The 23,322-nt window shown below is 42.9% G+C and overlaps 1 protein-coding gene and 1 pseudogene across 2 annotated transcripts; one reads left to right on the forward strand and one right to left on the reverse strand.

The window, feature by feature from the left end:
- The first annotated feature begins 3,063 nt into the window (after positions 1 to 3,063).
- LOC311029858 (eukaryotic translation initiation factor 4E-binding protein 1-like) lies at positions 3,064 to 5,307 on the forward strand. Its single transcript, XM_084035258.1, has 3 exons — positions 3,064 to 3,350; positions 4,739 to 4,921; positions 5,013 to 5,307. The coding sequence occupies exons 1-3, from the start codon at positions 3,215 to 3,217 to the stop codon at positions 5,036 to 5,038; spliced, it is 345 nt and encodes a 114-aa protein (XP_083891384.1). The 5' UTR covers positions 3,064 to 3,214; the 3' UTR covers positions 5,039 to 5,307.
- Positions 5,308 to 5,942: 635 nt separating this feature from the next.
- Positions 5,943 to 7,626, reverse strand: LOC311029417 (nodal homolog pseudogene; annotated as a pseudogene). The gene is made up of 3 exons: positions 7,404 to 7,626; positions 6,428 to 7,188; positions 5,943 to 6,318 (listed from the first exon to the last, which is right to left on the reverse strand). The product of its transcript is annotated as a nodal homolog pseudogene (transcript).
- Between the last annotated feature and the right edge of the window lie 15,696 nt (positions 7,627 to 23,322).

The raw sequence follows: 23,322 nt of genomic DNA on the forward strand, positions 1-23,322 counted from the left end.
CACTGAAAACCACCCCGTTGTTCTCCTCATCTCCGAAGCACTTCCTTTATGCAGAAACCCGGACGGCGGTACTATGAAGGGGTCATATCATAGTAGCACACATTTCCTGGAAAACGAAAAAATACTTAAGTACTGTAAATGTTACTGTAGCCTAACGAGTGTGAAGCACTGGACGAGTGAATGCGTTAGTTAAGAAGTCACGCGAATGCACACGTTTCCCACGCACCCGGTCCGTGCACACGAGAGCCTCATCCGATATATAGCACATGTTTATTACATATCACACGTTTTCCACTGTTACTTCACTCAGGTTTTCAGTTCTGCTTTGTCCTCTCAAAGACGAGTGTGGGACGCAAAGCCAGTGCTTCTGAATAAGACTTTTTGTTTTTAGTTGGGGCGGTGGGGGGTGGGTTTGGGAAGCAGGATGGTGTGTGTGTGTGTGTGTGTGTGTGTGTGTTGGTGGGTGGTCGGTAGCTCTTTGATTCAAATAAGACCAAAGAGGAGACAAAGTATTGAACTCTTTGCCCTGTGCGTGCAGATCTGTGTGAGAGCCTTCCTCTCCACTAGGTGGCGATGAACACGAACCAACCAAAAAGATGTTTGTGAAGCATTACTCCCTCTTTACAAAGAAACGCAAGCTAAATATGATCAAGCTACAGTGCATCCGGAAAGTATTCACATGCTTCCCTTTTTCCACATTTTGTTATGTTACAGCCTTATTCCATACTAAATTCTAATTCCTCAAAATTGTGTCATTATGAGGTATTGTGTGTAGAATTTTGAGGAAAAAATGAATTTATTCAATTTTGGAATAAGGCTGTAACAACAAAATGTGGGAAAAGGGAAGCTGTGCGAATAATTTCCGGATGCACTGTATATAGTTTAGAGAGCATCGTAGATGTGAGACCAAACTGATACAAGGAGAGGACTCTGAGAATTTACTGTTACAAATCGGTTTGCTACTTCAGCAGCACAGACACAGCCGTTGATTTATCAATACGCAGCACACTTGGGCTACTGATGTTTCACAGCCATGGTCGAGGCCATAGATTCTTCCAGAAACGTCAGTCGGATAAAGCATCAAGGAGTCAGGCAGACTAGGAATCTGCTGCTAGGAGATGAGGGGGGGTAAATTTAATTTTGCGTTTAAGTCACAATCCTTAAGATTTCACCACCCAGAAATCACTCTTTGGGGCATTTTTATGCAACAGCCATTCAAAGTATTTTGCTTGGAGAAGTACCTCTCTACAGTAACTAAAGTAGTATTTGTCATTGTAAGTGGTGGAGATGTGATGCATGTGCATCATTCGATCAGTATTACCCAGATGGATGCCGGCTTCTGTCTTATTATTGAACATTATGCTCATAATTACATGCGAGAAAATCTATTCTTTTGATGGATTATTCGAAAATGTATGAAGAGGGTTTCACTGAGAAATCAAGCAGGACTAAAAGTTTAAGGATTTTAACTCTGAGCCATTATACTCTAATTTAACTTGCAATTAATTAATCAAATAAGTGAGCCTGTGCACTATGATGAATTAAACTCCACCGTGTGTGTGTGTGTGTGTGTGTGTGTGTTGGATCAGGGGGGAGAAGAGAGAACGTTTTTACCAGACTTGAGAGGACATGTAACCTTCAACGATGTATTTAAAAAAAAAAAAGAAAAGAAAAGAGTATTGTAAAATTTTAACTGTCGCGAAAGAATAGCGATCACCTATACTCCTTTAGAATGGATACATGACAATGTAAACGCAATATCATATTACTCTATCCTAAGGAATGCAACTGCGCACATGCACAAAAAAAAGATGTTTTTATGAAAATATATGTATAAATATATGTCAAAATCTATTTAATTAGAATGCTATGCACCCTCATAGAGTTGTTATGGATGTTCTTTAAGCATTATCTAGAGTAGGCCAATGCCCACATCATGGGGAATGTAGAGGCTTTGTAGCTATGACAACTTGTTTTCTTTTCTTTTGTATTGTCCTGGAGAGAGAGGACAAACAAACGTGAATATGTATACAAGCCTTTCAATCAGAGTCATTCTGACATGAAGATATGTATAGATCATCTTACCCTGTACACCAGCTCAAACCATTTACAAGAATTAATAAACAAAGATGTGACATAAATGTTGTGTCCTGTTTTATAAAAGAAAAGTATTGTGTATACGATTCATGTTTTCAGCCATGCTTCATTTTATTTGTCCAAAGATATGTAATGTAAAGATCTTTATTTATAAACAGTTTTTTGTTTTCTTTGAACAAACTGCTTCATTTAAACCAAACTCGATTAAATATAAATTTATTATGGTTTCTTATTGGTAACTTTATTTTCCATGTTGACAGAATACTTTCCATTTAAATCCTGCATTTTTCCATGGAACAAATCTCAGATTTTGCATATTCAGCTGAGCTGCTTTATACCGATTTAACAGTATTTTCCTTGAAATTTATGTATTCCAGGAAACCTATATTGATGTGGGACCATCCTTATAAAAATAATTCTATGATGCCCTCTGATTTTGCGGATTTCTTTGAAAAAATATACATATTTAACAAATACAATATTGGTTATTATTAGGGCTGCCCCAGTTTTGATTTTAGTCAATTAGTCTTTTCGTATTTAATTCGTTTCTTGTTCCTGCTGAATGACTTATGGCCCCGTCTCTGATTAAAAGATTTGAAGTGGTGATTCTTTGTTGAGAAACTCAGTTTTAAAGATGTACCGTATTAATTTATCAGTATGAGTGTAAAAATTAATTTGGTCAAGGACAGCCCTAGTTATTACACTGTGTTTGCTATGACGTGTTTATCTTTATGATGTGAAAACAAGTTTAAATTGTCGACCACATATTTCTTTGTATTATTATTGTCGCTCTTTTGTTTTAAAAAGCATTTAGATAGATTGAAGGATCTGTGGTTGATTAATCGCCCTTTCGATCCGGAAACAAGAAGGGAAACTACAACCGCCACGTGTTGTGACGCCCCCTGCTTTCAGCCAATCACCGCCCTCCGCTCCATGTGATGTTTTGAAGGCGGTCCATGGGTTGTTTTGGATGTGTTCTCACCACGTGGAGGCACAAGGGAACTTTTCTGCGGTCCGACTGCAACTTCAGCGTCCTTCAAGCCCTCGAAACAACTTTTTTTCCCGCGTCTGTGGTGTTTTATTAAAGTAGCGCGAAGCGGCCCCGGTGTGCTGAGAGATGTCGGCGGGAGGTCAGACAACCAGGAGCCGGGATATCCCGGCCGTCAGACGGGTCACCATCCACGATGCTGCCCACATGCCCCAGGACTACTCCACGACTCCCGGGGGGACTCTGTTCAGCACCACGCCAGGAGGTAACGATCCACTGGGGCTTGTCTGTGATAATGGAGGGCAACAGACGTTAAGGGACACTTTCATGGGAAATAGGAGCTAATACTGGAGACAGGAAGTGGAGTGGACATGTATATGATTTAGAAAGTTGCACAATATTTCACTGATGTTACACCATTACACTACATTGGACAGTTGATTTAAAGGTGACACCTTTTTTCTAGTTTTGCATTTTTCCTAAAATAAGGAAACAAACAGTTCATTGTAAAGGGAGGGATCCACAGTTCTGTTAATGTTTGACAGCGTTGGTGCTTCCTGTAGGTTAAAGACCACCAGGTACTCCATTGCATGCTTGTTTGCCTACACTCACTGTGGGTTTATACATAAAGCTGCTTTTTTATTGTCTGTGTACTGACACACCCCGTCTCTGATTTACACACCTATGGAAAGACTATATTGCGCAACGGTTGCCTATCAATATTTCATGCATTCTTTAAATCTTCTCCACAGTGGCTTTATGTAGATTTCTGTATTAATTTATAGTTTAGGGACATGATTCATCAGTCAATCATGGATAGTAGACTCCTGTTAATGTACACTTACACAATCAACTACTGTATGGTCAAATCCAGGCCCCTCCCTGGTCATATCCTATTTATAGTCTTGTTATTAAAGCAGACTGCTGTTGAGCTGCAGCAACATGTTTACTAGATGCTGGTTCCTCTGGACACTCTGGTTTTATGATAAATAGGAAGAATATGAACTTATTGTGTGTTATAAATGCATCATGGAAGCTGATAACCACTATTTTAGCTGTTTGTCCCATTTAGTCTTTTTTACTCAAACATCAATAAGCTTTACTCCCTGGGATGTAAAATAGAAAATGTTCCCTCTGTATGTGTGGGAAAGGTGACGCCGGGTGCACATGTCCACTATAACTGATACTGTGTTCTGTAACAGACGATGATAGATTTACACAGATAAGCACTGAATTGGGTCATTGAGGGTGTGTCAACATCACCGATAGGGACCAAAGAAAATAGGTCATGGGGCATGTACGGATGTGTTCGACTTTATTAGTTACAGGTGTTTTATGTTGAGGTTAGCTGTTGGATTTAAATGTTTATTTAATTTTGTGTCTGCAAGCTCCAAATACAGCTGTATGCTTGATAGAAGTGCGATATTAGCAGCTGAAGTTTATTTGATTTTGTTCTATCCTTTTAAACTGGTTAGAAATGTTAAATATGAAGGCTAGCAGATGCACTTTATTTGAATTATTGCATGTTGATTTATTTTGAAGTAGGTCGTAGGTAGACTAGCCAAAAATTGACAATATGAACGCAGCACTTGAAGCCCAACCGTACTGTACTGGGGAAATATTGACAGTAAGTAACTGGTTTGCTGCCTGCAGGCACCAGGATCATCTACGACAGGAAGTTCCTCCTGCAGTGTCGGACGTCCCCTCTGGCTCGTACGCCTCCCAACCTGCCGGACATCCCGGGCGTCACCCGGCCCAAAGTCAACGCCTCCAACCAGCCCGAACAGACGGCCGCCAGCAACTCCAACCACAACCTGCACACCGAAGAGAGCGCAGGTAAATATGTGAACTTGAAACGTGAGATGAGCTGCAATCCTTCATGTCTTTTTATAAACGTGGACTGCGGTGTCTTTTCTTTGTCTTGAAGATGACCAGTTTGAAATGGACATCTGAAGAGAGTCGGCTGCGAGGATCACAGTGATTCCCAACATTTAAATTTTTTTTTTTTTTGGTTTACTGTGCATATATATATATTTATATTTATATATGTCAGTTGAAATCAAAAGACGAGTCTTACTGAGCCATGTAATCCACTTTCAGATTCAGTCTGAAAACAAGATGGCATTAATGCTTCACATGTGTTAAAAATGGTGTTTGCTTATAAAACACTACTGTAACCGGTGCATGAAATTGTTTATCTACTTTGAATACACTTTGACAACAAGTATTGTTGACATTAAACTTTTAATATGTCATGTGATTTGACTCATTTGTTGACTTTACACTGAATGATTCAGTGTCTGTGTTATTATTGTATGTTACTATAATTAATGTTTTGTTTCTATTTTGTTTCTATTGCCCCCAAGTGGTGGCAGAAACGAATAAATCACTGAATATTATAATATAATATTATATATATATATATATATATATATATATATATATATATATAGTATAAATCAACACACATCCATATTTTGCAGACCTGTCAAAAGAAAACGCAGCAATAAAAACCATCAAACACTGTTCAAGATAGGAAATAATTTATTGTATAATTCTACATAGCAAACAAACAAATGGGTCAATGTGACCCAAACATCTCAATAAATTTAAAAGCGCTTCCACTGTTGTAACATTTGCATTCATTTTAAAATATTCAGTCTTTAGTCATTAAAAAAGCAGAGATTTTTGCGTACAGCCTCTTTTGTGAATCGTCTATAGTGCTTCAGTCAGTGACTATATTGTGCTTTTATAGTGTTCCATCTTAACTGGATCAATCCATTTCCATAATAAATCCATATGAACTTGAATTGTAACTCATCCACTTGCGATCCAGGGCACAATTAAGATCAGCCGATCGTCTCCTAAAAGATTTTTAAAACCCATAATTCAGGAAGCCGGATTCTTCCATGTGCTGCATCTGGGCAGCAGCCTCCGTCCCAGTGTCAAACTGGGACGTCTCTGTAAAGTGCCTGTGGACGCCCCGTCCACTCAGTGCCTCCGAGTAGCTCAGCTCTGTGGCTGGAGACTCTTGTGGTTCGATCTGGTCTTCAACCAAAAAAGGTTTCCAGCTCTTTTACTCAGTGGCAGCCGCACTCCTCCACCACCATGTTCTCGTGATGCCTCATCACCATCTTCCCGCCCTCGAAGTACAGCATGGAAAGCGGCGCCAGGCGTGTCGGCACGCAGGACAGACACGGCGCCTTGTCTGGGTGGTGAAGAATCAGAAGACTCTGGAGAGAGAAAGAGAACAAGTTTGATGAGAACACATGTAGGGTATTCGTGGATCATTAATAGCGACCGTATGTCCTGTAGGTAAAGACAAAGGAGCATCAGTCTTACCTGCATGTATGCGTGGTTGGTCGGGGTGAAGGTCTCATCTACCGGCGTTGGACAGCTCCCTTCGCAGCGGTAGGCGTTGTACTGTTTGGGATAGACGATCCACTCACTCCAGCCGAGCTTGGAAAAGTCCACCATCATGTCCACCTTCCTGCAGAGAGGACCCTTCTTCGCCTCCTCGGCCGGCTTGCTGGCAGGAGCAGCCCCGGCCACCCTCTGTCCCTGCTGCTGGGTGTGGTGGTGCCTCCTGGCCCTGCGGCTGGTCCGCCTGGAACCGGAGCCGCCGCTGCCTCGCTCCCGGTCCAGGCTGACGTACTTGGAGTGCTCCACCGTGCGGATGAGCGTTGGCGTTCGCTGGCTGCTGGGGTTCTGCCTGGAGAAGACCGCCATCATGACCCGGTCAGCTGTGAGGTGTCGGACTCCCTCCTGCTCTCCCTGCTCCTTCACCTCATCCTCCTCCGTCCTGGAGTGAGGCCTCCCCAGCCAGCGGAGGAGCACCTCCGTCATGTTGAACACCTTCCAGGAGGAGGGGGAGACCATCTCGCTGGGACGAGCCTCCAGGCGGCCCACGAACAGCCTGTTCTCTGGGCAGTGCATGCCGGAGCATCCGTCCCTGTGGGAGTGGTAGACGTCCACCGAGGCCCGGGGAGACTCTGCGAAGGCCGGCAGGCGGATGCGAACCTCGGCCAGTTGGATGTTATCGCTTGTAGACATGGAGGACATGTCAAAGGTGACGGACCACCTCTTGCCATTCTGTTGGCAGCCTGAGAGAAATAAGAGAGAAGAAAATTGTTATTCATTAATCATGGCAAAACATTTACCAGAAAGACACATTATCATCTGTAAACATGTTATGACTCTTAATAGGGAAGTTGTGGTGAAATAAGTCTACATCATCAAGTTTGATTACATTAAAAAAATTAAATCAACACACATCCATACTCACAAAGTGATACAAGACATTTTAATGAATACTCACTCTTGGCGACAAGGCTGGTCACGGAGTCGGAGGCGTGCAGGCCGGCGTTGTCCCCCTCCATCGCGGCGTGGCTCACGCTGGCAGCCGGGGTCCGGTCCCGGTCCTCGTGCAGCATGGTCCGGTACAGCTGCATCATGTAGAGGCTCAGCCTGCTGACCTGCGGCCTGTGCACGACGCGTCTGGAGCCGGCGCTCGCCTCACGGAGCACCGCGTCGGGGTGCATCACGGGGAAGGGCTGTGGGCTGAGAGCCGCGAGCAAATCCACCAGAAGAAGAAGAAGAAGAAGAAGCGCAAAAGAGGAATCCACTGCTAGTCCCTTCATAATTCCCAGCTGTGTTGTTGTCTCTCGTACAGGTAGATTCCAAATGCTCCAGGTGAGGTGCTGAGCCCGGGGGTTTATAATCCCACCCCTCCCCTTTGAACAGAGAGCTGTCAAGCTGAAGGGGGCGTGCGTGATCCGCGGGAGCGCTCAAAGACCTGGATGTGACAAGGTCGTTGTGTATCGAAACCAGTTGGTCTTTGTAGTGGCAGAGGTGTGAAAAAGGGTTAACGTGCACTACGGTGATTGTTTTGTGTATTAAAGATGCCTTTGATAAGAAGCCATGACAATAATATTAGTTAAGGAGATTAGGAGCTGCGCTGTGATTAATGGGGAAGCAACGCAGTTAATCGCAGAGTTAATCACAAATCTCGATCTGGGTCGCGGGTGACCTGTAAGGACACGGCGAGGGCAAATAACTCACAAGAGAGGCAATTAACTCACAATTCCAATGAAAAAAAAAAAATAATTGAATGTTCTTTGTTGCATTTTAATCACTGGTTATTTATTATTGACTATTTTGCCATTTTTCCTTTTTCAAAAAGTCCACATAAACTTGGAATAGCCTAATACTAAATATAGCTACATAATGTTTCTATTGTAAATGCCCACTCGTAGTTTAATATTTTCAGTGCAAGTTTTAGGCTACATGAATACATACAATCAGTGTATTTAAATTAAATCTGGAAAGTTTTGACCTCAAGACAAAAACTAACAAATAAAATCCCGATTGAAGTTGGGCGAACATGTAAAGATTTTCTGGACATGAATCAATATTTGTCAATAAACATAAATAAATAAACGTGAGGAAAATAAGAGCATATTTCTTTCTCTAAATGACCATTTTGACATGGAAACACGTAACAACAAACTGTTTATTTAAACATTCTACATAAAAACATCTTCAGTAGAGATGTATATAAAATCTTGGACAGCTTCATCCATTCAATAATAATAATTGACAGCAGCATGAAAGCGACAGTAATGACTTCAGAAACGCCGGTTGATCGTTGGCCATTCATAATTTCAGCTGCACACTTGACCTCAAAAGCAAGAAGATGGTGGAACAAAGCTTTGATTCTCTATGAAGTGCATATGATGCGCGAAGAGAACAAACGGAAAGTACTCAGTAGGTAATTACTCTTCTTCTGTGAAAGTTCTTTATTGTCACAACATGAAACAGAAGTTTTGCTTTAAAGTATTTGCTGGACGTTATGGGTTTTGCGTGACTGGAAATTAGTGCCAAAAAAAAACAACCATAATACAAATAAATGTCACTAAATCACTATTGTTGATGAATTAAGTGAATATTATACATTAATTCATTATAATCCATTAAGATCTAGATTATTTTGAAATGAGTCATTGTGCATACTTTTATTTTGGCACATTAAATATGACGCTATGCTTTTATACTTTTGCTTAAGTTACGTTGTGAATACAGGAGTATTTTAATACGTGCTACTTTTAGTTAAGTGAGTTAACTGAGTAACTTCTCCTCCACTGGCTGAACGATGTGAATCCCATTTATGAGAAAGACCATTTTCAATGAGTTTATATCCCCTATTTGTAGCCTAAATGTACACAAACCATTGTGAATGTCACCTCACCGAGTCATGTAAGGGGATACAACATCAGTATTTACTGATCAGCAAACCAATATCTCTGAAGTGTAAAAATCGACAATTTTGGACAACTTCAATGAAACAATCTGCTATGACATAACTGACAGCAGCATTAAACGGACATTATGACATCAGACACGCCAGCTGATCGTTGCCGATTAAGTCAAACTATCAACTTGACATCTAAAGAAAGAAGAAAGGTGAACATCAAATGGTGAACTACAAAGCTTTGATTATTCTTATTATGAGTTGATCGGTGCGTAAAAATATATATTTAAAAAAAAGTAGTAGTAGGTAACATCAGTAAACCAGTAAAACAGAAGTTAAATTAAACACACTATAGGCCTCTTATGCGTTCGGGTCTAAACTAAAAATGGCATATCTGAAAATTAATTAGCAAGACTTTTAAACGTGCAATTATCGACGTATTTTTAACCGGTTTTAATGTATATCACTATTAATTTCAATGATTATTTTTAATTTAATTTAATTTAATTTAATCTAATTTTATCTAATTTTATTTTATTTTATTTTATTTTATTTATAAACTGCATTATATGACGTGTTAACGGAAGTTGAATTCGTCCGTGGTCGCACGCGCACCTGCAGCAGTGGCAGCTGATTAAAGCCTTTCCTCTCAGGTGACGCTGTGTTTGTGCGTGAGCCGCGCGGGCCGACATGGACCGGTTCATTTGTTTGATCTTTCTGGCGGGTCTGAGAACTTCCCGAGGTAAAAGAGGAATTTATTTGTTATCACTCTTTTGCGTGACTTAGTTGTTGTAGTATGTTTACATGTCAATACAAACACTGCGGCGTTTTGACATTTTCTTTAGAGCTACACATGAACGAAGCAACATGGCGTCAGGGTTACAAACTTTATTGGGATTTGAATGGAGGTCTTGTCGTTGTGTGCCTGAGTTTTGATAATTCCCCTCTTTCTGTAACTGTTTTGGCGTTTATACACGTTTGAGTAAAATGTTTTTGGCGATAGTTGCGTTTCTTACCCAGGCTGGATCAAAATGCTATTTTTCTAATGTGCTGCAAATTCGTATCATACCAATCCATAGCAGTTTGCCCTTTTGAGGCCCAGAGAGACCCTCTGTGACGACGAGTCTAACTTGGTCTTTCTTAGCCATGTTTTTTCTTCTTCATATACTTAAATAATAATTCACATTGCTGTGGGAGTTTGTCTTTTCTCGTCTAGAATGAACTCCTGGTGAAATAAACCATAATTTAACAATTCCTTTTGAAATTAACTTCATTCATAGTGGGGTTTTAAAAATCTTCACTTCAAAGGTGTGTCTAATTTTAATAACTGACTTGGACTGATCCACTGACAGGCCAGTTAACGTTTTTAAGCCTTCACCTTTTGATCTTTGTCCTACTGTTGGTGTCTCTCTCTCTGTTTCTAGGCCAAAGTGTGGGATGCCATCAACACGAGTGGCAGTGTGATGATGGCAACTGTATCCCTGATATCTGGAGATGTGATGGAGGTGGAGACTGTCTGGATGGATCTGATGAAATGGACTGCACTGGTAAGCGTACTTCCTGTCCCTGAGCAAAAGAACTGTTCTTCACACATGAAAAGTGTTTATTGTGGATCCACAAACAAGTTAAGGTCAGTCTTTGGAAGAGAAAGCTGGGAATTATTATGTTTTCCTTCCCTCCAGCACTTCCAGGCTCTCCTGAATGTCCGCCGGGGAAGTTTCCTTGCCGTGACTCTGTCGGCTGTGTCGATGCGTCGGCCCGCTGTGACGGACAAAACCAGTGTCCCACCGGCTCTGACGAGGAGGACTGTGCGGCTGCAGAGGGCTGCTTGGAATCTGACTGGACCTGTCGAAACCACATCTGTATCCCCAAAGAGCTGCGCTGCAATGGACTGAACGACTGCCTGGACAACTCCGATGAAGAGAACTGTGGTGAGGATGATGGAGAGTTGACTACAGCGCCCTACAGTGGGACTGCAGGACATTATAGAGTATCTACTGTAGCGATATGTTTCCAGGTGTTGATGTGATCCAAATATTAGGTTAAATGTCTGTCCTTACAGGTCCGTGTGGCGAGGACGGCATACGGTGTCCCGAGGGGAACTGTCTGAGTGCTGAGGAGCGATGTGACGGGACGATTCACTGCTCGGACGGCAGCGATGAGCCCATCACCTGCGGTAGGTTCGGGACAGATTTCACCTTCTTTGCAGCGACCTTTTGGAAATTGACGTCTCCGTAATGCTGCGGCGTCTCCTGCAGGTCGTATTTGCTCCATGAACAACGGCGGCTGCAGCCACGTGTGTGACGACGAGCCCTGGGGAGCGCTGTGTGCCTGTCCCGTTGGATACAAGCTCTCTCCCAACGGAGCCGTCTGTGAAGGTGTGTGTTCACTTAATATATTAAAATCTGGCTGTAGTAGTCTGGAGTGGCTCTGCCCTCTGCAGTACCAACGTGGACCCTTTAGCCCTCGTCTTTTAGAAAACGGAGAAGATTAATGAAGCTGCTGTATAATTTCCAAATCTGTTCTCGATGCACATGCAACACTCTCTCCTCAGATGTGGATGAATGCTCCACACCCAAAGCCCCCTGTACGCATCACTGCACCAACACCGTCGGCTCCTACTACTGCCACTGCAGAGAAGGCTTCAAACTGAGTGGCGCCTCCACGTGTCTGGCCACAGGTGTGTTTTTGTTGTTGTGTCCAAATCAACGTGCAAATGTCGTGGCCCCTCAGATCTGGATGAACTCGGTCTGATCTAGAGCCAGGGATCACACCCAGTACTACAGGACTAGTTTGACACGTCGGCTATCAAATCTAGTGCGACTCTAACGCTCTGGTCAGATTAGCAGCGAGTTTCATCCTCTGGAAAGATCAAACCCAACAACAAACATCATGAAGGGCACTTGGACAAAAGATAATTGATGTACTAACGGGGCACTTTGATGTGGCCGAATTAATGACAAAAGCAAGAAAGAAAAGTTCAACAAGATCAAAGACTGAATTTGAGATGAAAGGAATCAGAATCACTTTGAAATGCTTTTAATAAAAGGAGGATAAAACTGGCAAATGTGAATTTTTGCATCTGGGTATTTTTTTCTTGCAAATATTCAGTGATTTAATAAATAAAATACAAATAATAATGTAACTTAGAGCGATGTGTGTAGTAATCCCTGACGCCTTTAATTTGTGGGATGTTGAACTTCGAGGAAGTGAAACTCCCATCCTCATATTCACACCACTTTCTCTCCATGCATCCAGGCAACGCCACCAAGCTGCTAGCTGTGCAGAGGAGCTCTATTGGGCTGTTGGATGTAAAGTCTCAGCGGTTTAAAGTTATTGACGCTCCAGTGGAACCAGTGGCCCTGACCTTTGACATTTCCCGAGGCTGGTACTTCTGGGCGGACGACCACGGCAGCATTTACAAAAGTGATGGGCAGCACAGCCGGACAATCTATACTGGTCAGTTAACCCAAGATGGTTTTTGGTGTGTTGCTTTTAAAAGTATTATGGTGGTTGCAGATGGGTTTGTATTATAATTTAAATTGTGTCAATCTATTTAATTTATAATGTACTATTTGTCACTAGTTCATCTATTTGTTTCCCCTGGTTTTGTTTAATGAATAACTTTTAAATGTCTTCAAACAACTCAATCAATTTTTTTTGCAAGGAAAAAAAATAGTTTGCCTAACAGTAGTTTTTTTTTTTTACCATGTATATATTAAAGAAAATAAAAGAATATAGATTTCTGATTTCTTTTCTTTTTAAAAGGGGAGCCTGGAATCGAGGGTCTAGCTTGTGATTGGTTAAATGGAAACCTGTTCTGGACCAATCTGAAGACAGAATCAATCTACATGCAGGCCTCTGATGAGAGAAGTTACACTACTCTGCTGAGCAAAAACATCCGCCCATCAGAGCTGGTGCTTATCCCTGTGGAGAGGTATGCTACTTTTATTTTGGTGCACATTTTACACACAGCAAACATGAAAATCCATCCATCATGAATGATCCCAAAGAGATCGTGAAATTCTCTCCTCTTCGTCCCAGCTTGATGTTCTGGATCAACGCCGGCCACAGTGACAGATTTACGATAGAGAAGTCGTGGATGGACGCGTCCCAAAGAAGCACTCTGACTGTGCTCACTGCTCAGGCGGCCCACAGCCTCACTGCTGACGTGGCCGCCAGGAGGCTGTACTGGATCAGCGACTTCAAGAAGGTCAGCTAAGGAAACACACAGATCTGGAATAAATAATGTATACATTGAAGTTTAGTACAATAAAGTAGGTCTTTGTTGTCATGATGATGAATATAATACTGAACTGTTTGTTACATTTTCTCCAGTCTATAGAGACGGTGAAGGTGGACGGGACTGGCCGTTACTCCTTAACAGGACTGTTCAACAGGAGACCGGCTCTCGGCCTGGCTGTGTTTGAAAGTTGGTTCTTCTGGGTGGATGACCAAGGACTGTGGCAGGTTCCTCAGATCCAACCGAACAAGAAGCAATTTATCTGGAAGGGTCCACTCCCAATAATGGCAGTTTTCCATGAGCTACAACAGCCTAAAGGTACTTATGTGGTACCACAGATTTAATAGAAATGCTTTCTCTGAATTTCCACTGATGTTTGAGTTTATATCCCCTTCAGCACCCAGTTATATTCATTTTTAATTCAATACAACTTTACAATACACTTCTGAGTACATATTTAGTGACCTTAATCATCATAATCCTAATAATAGTATTCACATCTCAAAATGTCTTGTGGCGTTGTCATTGATCAGGTTCCTCTGCATGTGTGAAGACTCCATGTCAGCTCTGCCAGCTAACTAAAAGCAACTCCGTTGGCTTCGCCTGCTCTTGTCCGAACTCCAAAGTGCTGTTGCTGGATGGGACATGTGAATGTAGGTTCATCAGAACTTTTCCTGTGTTACAAAAAAGCTTATTTCAGTAGATGTCGGTTTCTTGCCATTATGGGATTAACGGTCTTTTTATAACTTGTGAGGTCATCATTAAACTGTGTTAATCTCTTTTGGCCCACAGATCCAAGGTTTATATACGCTACCGTCACAAGCGTCAACATGCTGGAGTTTAGAGGCAAAGAGTCCACCAAAAATCAGCTGTTTACCACCGATGACGGCATCCTTTCATTTGATCTGGACTGGTATAGAGACTGGCTCTACTGGACTAACCAGACTGGCCATGTCCAACGCACCAGCCTAACCCAGGTCAACACGGAGGTGGTCCAAACACCACTGCCAGGTGAATGCTTCGAGTTTTCCTTGGCTTGTACACACACGGGTGTATTATTATTGACAGATGAGAGAAATTATGCAAATAGTTTGAGGATTTATCAATCAGAACCACATTCTTTGTTCCAACTCAAATCTATAGATCAAATGATAACTAAATAATTGATGTTTTAATTGATACAACTTGTTTGTGCCAAGTGTCTGTTGAGCATGAGCCATGAATCAACTGCTTCTATTCTCTGTAGTTTGTCTGATAAAAGTAGAACAGAGGAGAGGGAACCTTTTTTGGGTCTCATGTGACGGAAACGGCATCGGCACCACCACAGTCGACGATCAGTACCCACATCAGCTGTACCAAACATCCAAGGAGATCCGAGACCTGCATCTGGACTGGCTGAGCGGCGACGTCCTCTGGCTGGAGGAAGACCGAGTCTTCACTATGAGCATGATGGGAGGAAAAGCCAAAGAGGTGCTGCAGTTAGCAGGAGAAGTCAGGGGGAAGATGGCCTTCGACCTCAGGGCCAATAGTCTTCTCTGGAACTCGAAAAGGGCAGGTCTGTCTATTTGTCCGTAGGTCACTGTGATGAAATGCTATTATTTCCACAGTGCAGGCCTCTTGAAGGAGTGTGGGGTCTCGTTCTTCCTACAGGTTTGACGACAATGAGTTTGCCGAAGGAAAAAAGCCACCGAGCTGGAAGAAGATGGAACATTTCGGGCTCCATCGTGGCGGCCTTCGAGCCCTTCCTGTTGTCCCAATCGGATGATGTCATGACTCTGTGGGACCGGCGCGACGGGAGGCCGGTCCAAGTCCTGACCGTGGGAGGCGGGGTGCTCGGCGTGATTGCTGCACTCAAGGACGTCGGCAGAGGTCAGACCAAGTGAATCTGTTACAAAGAGAATACATTCACTCATCAATGAGAGCAGCTGTTTTAAAGGCATAGAGACGTGGCCTATCGGGCCACAGATTTGACCTCTGACATCCTCTTCATAGTGCCCGATACTCCGGTCTGCCATGAGCCCTCTGTGCTGTGTCGACACACATCTGTGTGCCTCTCAGTAGCCCAGCTGTGTGACGGGAAGAAGGACTGCCCTGATGGAGGCGATGAGGATTTTTGTGTAACTACATGTCCATCTAAAGGTTAAGTGTCAATATCTCTCTTCTTTTTTTTTTTTAAATATTGTGCATATTTTAAGCATGTGAGTAGTAAACATACTCGCCCCTGACTTAACTGATAACTTGAATTGTCTCATCTGCCTTAATGTTCAATCTTAGAGGATTTCAAGTGCAAGGACCGTAGGAGCTGCGTCTCCAGGAATCTCGTGTGTGACGGTCGTTCTCATTGCCACGACGGCTCGGATGAGGTCAACTGTCCGAGCGTAGCTCCTCCCGCGGCTCGGAAAAACGACCTGAAGTGTCGCAGGGGCTCAAAGCCATGTGAAGATCGCACGGAGTGTGTTTTATACAGCCACGTGTGTGACGGGGAAAAGGACTGTCGGGACGGATCGGATGAACAGGGATGTGGTGAGTTTTCCCGACATGTGATCTCACAAATGTAGTGGAGTGTTAATGATGCAATCTAATTTTGTTCTAAACCTTTATATAATCAATGAATTGGGCCATTCTGGTTAAATTTGTGACTATGTAAGATTATAATAATTCTATTTTTGGCTTAACTTTTGATTACTTCTGTATATTTTCAAGATGCTGTAGAGCAGACCATGGCAACGACGAAACCAAATCTTAATCCAGAGCCTGAAATGGCGCCTGCTGCCGAGCGCCCTGCTCCGACGGCGCCGGCCTGCAGCAGCCCCTCTGTGCTCTGTCCACATTCTTCTGCTCACGTCTGCATTTCTCCGAGCCAGTTCTGCAACGGCCGTAAAGACTGTCCCAATGGCTTTGATGAAGAGAACTGCGTGAAAAGATGTCCCTCCACAAGTAAGCTTTGAGTGTCGGCTTGGTGTGTTCTCCTAATTCCATGGACACCTTACATACATGACATTACACAAGCTCAATGCTGTAACCTGTTCACGTTCTTCTGACATTAGTTCTTTTGAACGTTTTAAACTAGCCAGATCTTACACGTTGCACCTTAATTTGTGTTGCTCAAAATTTCCGTCCAGACGATTTCCGCTGCAAGGACCGACGGAGCTGCGTCTCCAAGAGTCTGGTTTGTGACGGCCGCTCTCATTGCCACGACGGCTCAGATGAGCTCAACTGTCCGAGTGCAGCGCCTCCTGCTGCTCGAGCAAACGCCCTGAAGTGTCGCTTTGGCTCCAAACTGTGTCGAGACGGGTCCGCATGTGTCCTCTACGGTCACGTTTGTGATGGAGAGAGAGACTGTGGGGATGGGTCGGATGAAGAAGGATGTGGTGAGTATTTGTGGAATAGCTATATTTTTTTGAATTAAAGTTCTTTTGAATTTAAAGTTTAAACTTTATAATCTTCACAATTTTAGAGATGAAGTTCAGAAATGGCAACGATACCAGTGACTTATGATTAAGACTACTGGAAATCTTGGATCTTAGACTTATATTTATGGTTATGGTATTTTGAAGCTTTGAAACTTTAATTTACTGTTTATTTTTGATGACTAGATGCTGCAGAGGTCGCCCCTACCACCGCTACAGACAACGTCCTCTTAAATGAACCCCCTTCACCTGTCACACTCGTGACTGAGCCTCCCACCAAGCCAGCCTGCACCAGTCCTTCATTCCAGTGTCCAGGTTCCTCTTTATGCATCAACCCAACAAAGATCTGTGATGGAAAGAGAGACTGCCCCGACGGATCTGATGAGAACTGTGTGAAAAGATGCCCTTACACCAGTAAGTCAGATTATGGACCGATTTTAGACTGTTTTTTCTGATCTCAACCATACTGGAAAAGTTGAGTGAGTTAATGTCGTTGCTTTTTGATGGTTCGTAATATTTAAAATGTCGTCCTCCTCAGCTGATTTCCGCTGCAAGGACCGACGGAGCTGCGTCTCCAAGAGTCTGGTTTGTGACGGCCGTTCTCATTGCCGCGACGGCTCAGATGAGCTCAACTGTCCAAGTGCAGCGCCTCCTGCACCTCGAGCAAACGCCCTGAAGTGTCGCTTTGGCTCCAAACTGTGTCGAGATGGGTCCGAATGTGTCCTCTACAGTCACGTTTGTGATGGAGAGAGAGACTGTGGGGACGGGTCGGACGAAGAAGGATGTGGTGAGTATTTGTGGAATATAGATTTAAAGATGCTTTGTCTGTGAATGACATGGGTACGTTTTTTGGAATCAAACTTTTCCAAGTCGTATGGTTTCATTCTTAAAGGAGAAATCCAGTCATTTTTGACCCCATTTCCGTTGTCCCCAGGGTCATCCCGACTTATTAGAAGCAAAAAACCAGACAAAAATTGACGTTGCCTAGCCCGAGATCTGTGACTGATCCTTCATTGTCTGATCACTTCTGTGTTTTCTTTAATATTTCTTTCATTCCTGACACACAAACAGAATCAAATAAGGTCAAAAAGCGGTACATCAATGAACATGCCAATGTACTCTTTAAAAATGCCATCTCCTCGTTACCACCTCTAAACCCATGTCATGCTGATGATCTTGTAAACATCTTTAATTCCAAAATTCTGAATGTCATAGATGTCATTGCACCTGCTATGGTTAAAACAATTTCTGGTAAGCAAAAGGCACCCTGGAGAAAAGCTGCTGTTGTGACAGCCCAGAGAAGAGAGTGCAGGAAGGCTGAACGAATCTGGCGGAGTACTAAACTTCATATCCACCATGACCTCTATAAAGAGAGCCTCCGGGCCTACAATTTAGTCTTAAAAAGTGCGATTGAAACATACTTCTCCAATATCATAAACAACAACACTAATAAGGCGAAAACCCTATTTGCAACTGTTGACAGACTGACCAACCCCCCAACACAAATACCAGCTAAACTCCATTCCACGCAGAAATGCAATGAGTTTGCATTCTTTTATACTAATAAAATTGAAGGCATCAGACGCGCCATCAATATCTCAAACAAAAAAGTTGGATCACCACCCTGTTCAGGCAAAAGTAACACAGCAATGATGGCAAGCTTTAATGCCATAGACTCTAAAACTCTAGTGGAAACGGTGACAAATCTAAAATCATCCACCTGCTGCCTTGATGCTTTACCTACCAACTTTTTTAAGAATGTTTTTGACTGCCTATCTATAGACGTATTGCAAATAGTTAATAACTCCATTCAATCAGGCAATTTCCCAAAGGCCTTCAAAACTGCAGTCATTAAACCTCTTCTAAAAAAGCGGAGCCTAGATGCCTCTATTATCAACAACTACAGACCAATTTCAAATCTACCCTTCATAAGTAAAATAATTGAGAAAGTTGTCCTCCAACAACTAAATCACTTCCTGGCTTCAACTGGCTGCCACAACAACTTCCAGTCAGGATTTCGACCTTTTCATAGCACCGAGACGGCCCTTATTAAAGTTGTAAATGACATCCGTCTTAACACAGACTCTGGCAAAACTTCAATATAAATGCTATTAGACCTCAGTGCTGCATTTGACACTGTCGACCACTCAATACTCTTGGACAGGTTGGAAAACTGGGTGGGGCTCTCAGGCACAGTCTTAAGCTGGTTCAAGTCATATCTACAAGATAGGAACTATTGTTTCCATTGGCGACTTTGTATCAGAACCTACCAATGTGTAACGTGTGGAGTCCCCCAAGGTTCAATCTTGGGGCCAACTTTATTCAACATCTACATGCTCCCACTAGGACAAATCATGCAAAATAATAACATTGACCACCATTGCTATGCCGATGACACCCAAATCTATGTAGCACTATCACCAAACGACTATCGCCCCATAGGTCTTCTGTGCCAGTGCATTGAGCAAGTCAAAGACTGGATGTGCCAAAACTTCCCTCAACTAAATGAGGATAAAACTGAGATAATTGTTTTTGGTGCTAAAAAAGAAAGGTTTAAAGTAATTCAACACCTTCACTCTCTGTCCCTGAAAACCTCAAACAAAGCCAGAAATCTTGGGGTTATTATGGATTCTGATTTACATTTCGACAGTCACGTTAAATCAGTAACAAAATCAGCCTACTATCACCTAAAAAATGTAGCAAGACTTAGAGGGCTCATGTCAGCTCAAGACTTAGAAAAACTTGTACATGCCTTTATTACTAGTAGGCTAGACTACTGTAATGGTCTCCTTGCAGGTCTTCCGAAAAAAACTGTCAGGCAGCTACAGCTTGTTCAGAACGCTGCTGCTAGAGTTCTTACAAAGACCAAAAAATGTGAGCACATTACACCAATTCTTAAATCCTTACATTGGCTCCCTGTATGTCAGAGGATTGATTTCAAAATCCTCCTGCTCACATATAAATCACTACATGGTCTAGGACCGAAGTATATCACTGATATGCTCCCACTACATAAGCCTTCTAGACCACTAAGATCTTCTGAGACCAATCTGTTAGTGATTCCCAGAGTAAACAACAATCACGGGAGAGCATCATTTAGTCACTATGCAACAAATGGCTGGAATAAACTTCCTGAAGATGTAAGACTTGCCCCAACTCTGACCACTTTTAAAACTAGACTGAAAACTTTTATGTTCACCATAGCTTTCTGCTAAATCTTTTAATGTCTGCACTGTTTTTAATTATTGCAAATATGTTTTTATTCTCTTTTCTTTCTGTAATGCATTTTTAAATTTATTATTTTCTTTTAATTCTTCTATTTTTTTTTTCTTTTTCTTCTCACTTTGTTGTATGATGTGAAGCACTTTGAGTCTGCCTTGTGTATGAAATGTGCTATACAAATAAAGTTGCCTTGCCTTGCCTTGTACCTGCCTGGCAGCCTTCCAGACTCGCTCCAATGCTAACCCATTGGAGCAACTTTTATCTGCTTTCCTGGGCCTCAGAAAACAATTCCAAGACCTATGCAACACAGGTTGGGTCCGTACGAGACACGACAGCACTCGTTTAGCTCAAATAGTGTTGCAAAACGACATGAATATGTGTGTTTTTGCATGGAGTTACTCACCTTAAATCACCTTGTAGACATTAGCAGTAGATAGCCGAGCGCCTGTCGTCCCTCCCAGTCACCGCAACATAGTCATACATATGAACATAACAGCTTCATGGATTTATTACGGACATGACGACTGCACAGCTCGGTCGTTTCATTAGATACAAAATCAAAACTACGAGGAAAACGTTTTCGTTTCTGCGGTAACTGGGAGGGACGACAGGCGCTCAGCTATCTACTGCTAATGTCTACGGGGTGATTTGAGGTGAGTAACTCCATGCAAAAACACACATTTGTCGTTTTGCCGCACGATTTGAGCTAAACGAGTGCCGTGGTGTCTCGTACGGACCCAACCTGTGTTGCATAGGTCTTGGAATTGTTTTCTAAGGCCCAGGAAAGCAGATATAACGTGCCCCAATGGGTTAGCATTGGAGCGAGTCTGGAAGGCTGCCAGGCAGGTACAGATCTCCGGCTAGGCAACGTCAATTTTTGTCTGGTTTTTTGCTTCTAATAAGTCGGGATGACCCTGGGGACAACGGAAATGGGGTCAAAAATGACCGGATTTCTCCTTTAAAACTGACTGGCAACTCAATCATTAGCTATATTCATTTTAATTAAAGCTACATTAAGGGTGATACTGGTAAATACAGATTTTTTTAATGTAAGGATGAAGACAACTAGAAATCTTGCATCTTTGACTTGTATTTATGAATCATGTAAACATATGGCGATGGATCTTTAAACTTTAATTTACTGTTTTGTTTTTTTTGATGACTAGATGCTGCAGAGGTCGTCCCTACCGCTGCTACGGACAACATCCTCTTAAATGAACCCCCTTCACCTGTCACACTCGTGACTGAGCCTCCCACCAAGCCAGCCTGCACCAGCCCTTCATTCCAGTGTCCAGGTTCCTCTTTATGCATCAACCCAACAAAGATCTGTGATGGAAAGAAAGACTGCCCCGACGGATCTGATGAGAACTGTGTGAAAAGATGCCCTTACACCAGTAAGTCAGATTATGAACCGATTTTACTCAACCATTCTAGAAAGGTGGACCGTTATTTTTGTTATATTGTTGCTTTTGGATAATGATTCATATTTAAAATGTCGTCCTCCTCAGCTGATTTCCGCTGCAAGGACCGACGGAGCTGCGTCTCCAAGAGTCTGGTTTGTGACGGCCGCTCTCATTGCCACGACGGCTCAGATGAGCTCAACTGTCCGAGTGCAGCGCCTCCTGCACCTCGAGCAAACGCACTGAAGTGTCGCTTTGGCTCCAAACTGTGTCGAGACGGGTCCGAATGTGTCCTCTACAGTCACGTTTGTGATGGAGAGAGAGACTGTGGGGACGGGTCGGATGAAGAAGGATGTGGTGAGTATTCTTTTAGACGTTCATGAAGACATTAAACTCTACATTTCTCCTCTCAACTATCAGTGTAATATTTCTAGACGCTACAGACACTACCAATTCCATTCTTGCAGAAAATCTCCCCTTAAACAAATCTCCTGCACCCGTCGAGCCGTTTACTCAGCCTCCCACCAAGCCAGCCTGCACCAGCCCTTCATTTCAGTGTCCAGGTTCCTCTTTATGCATCAAACCAACTCAGATCTGTGATGGAAAGAGAGACTGCCCCGACGGATCTGATGAGAACTGTGTGAAAACATGCTCTTACACCAGTAAGTCATTAAGTTAATATGGCTATTTTTAAACTTAAGTTTGCAACCAATGTGTCACTGTCACTCATGTCTTTGAATATTCTTTTACTCTCCACAGACGACTTCCGCTGCAAAGACCGTCGGAGCTGCGTCTCCAAGAGCCTGGTGTGCGACGGTCGCTCTCATTGCCACGACGGCTCCGATGAGGTCGGCTGTCCGAGCGTAGCGACTCCTGCACCTCCAGCAAACATCTTGAAGTGCCGCGTGGGCTCCAAGCCGTGTAACGATGGAACGGAGTGCGTTTTATACAGCCACGTTTGTGATGGAGAGAATGACTGTCTGGATGGATCTGACGAACAGGGATGCGCAGAAACCTGCAAGCAAGGTTGTTTCACTTTGAGTTCAGAGGGTTGTGTCTTATGTAACGCAATATGCAGGTGTTTTATTTTTTATTTTTTTTGTTGGACACCGAGGAAAAGGACATTCTATCAAGTCAACAGTCATCTTTAAACAAATTGATAAAATAATTTAATGTGAAGCATTTTGAAGATGTGCTCTAATTGCTGATTCATTCAACTAGTCCTACCTTTTATTTGTACTCTAACAGGGGAGTTTCAGTGCTCCCACGGGAAGCTGTGCATCCCTGAGGCCGAGGTGTGCGACGGCCGCTCCCAGTGTCGGGACCAGTCTGATGAACTGGACTGTTGGAAACCGACACAGAGCTGCGAACATCGCTGCCCCGACGGCAAGCGCTGCATCCCAAAGAAGTTCCTGTGCGACGGAGAGAAAGACTGCCTGGATGGCACGGATGAGCTGGGCTGCGGTAAGTCTTCACATCCACTTTTCAGATATTCCTCTCATGGTAAGGAGATAATTCCTACCAGCAATACAAATGTGAAAGACTTTTGAGTAGCTGTAAAATCATGGGAATTATGAAAACCTGTTGGAATAAATGTAATACAAACACACTTTTACTTTGATATATGCATGTATTTGGTTTTCTCCTTTCTAGACCCAGTTACTGCTACTACAACAACAACAGAGTCCCCTGTTCTCTCTCCCACATCAACT

Source organism: Eutrigla gurnardus (genome assembly GCF_963514095.1).
Source record: "Eutrigla gurnardus genome assembly, chromosome: 19".
NCBI classification, from domain to species: Eukaryota; Metazoa; Chordata; class Actinopteri; order Perciformes; family Triglidae; genus Eutrigla; species Eutrigla gurnardus.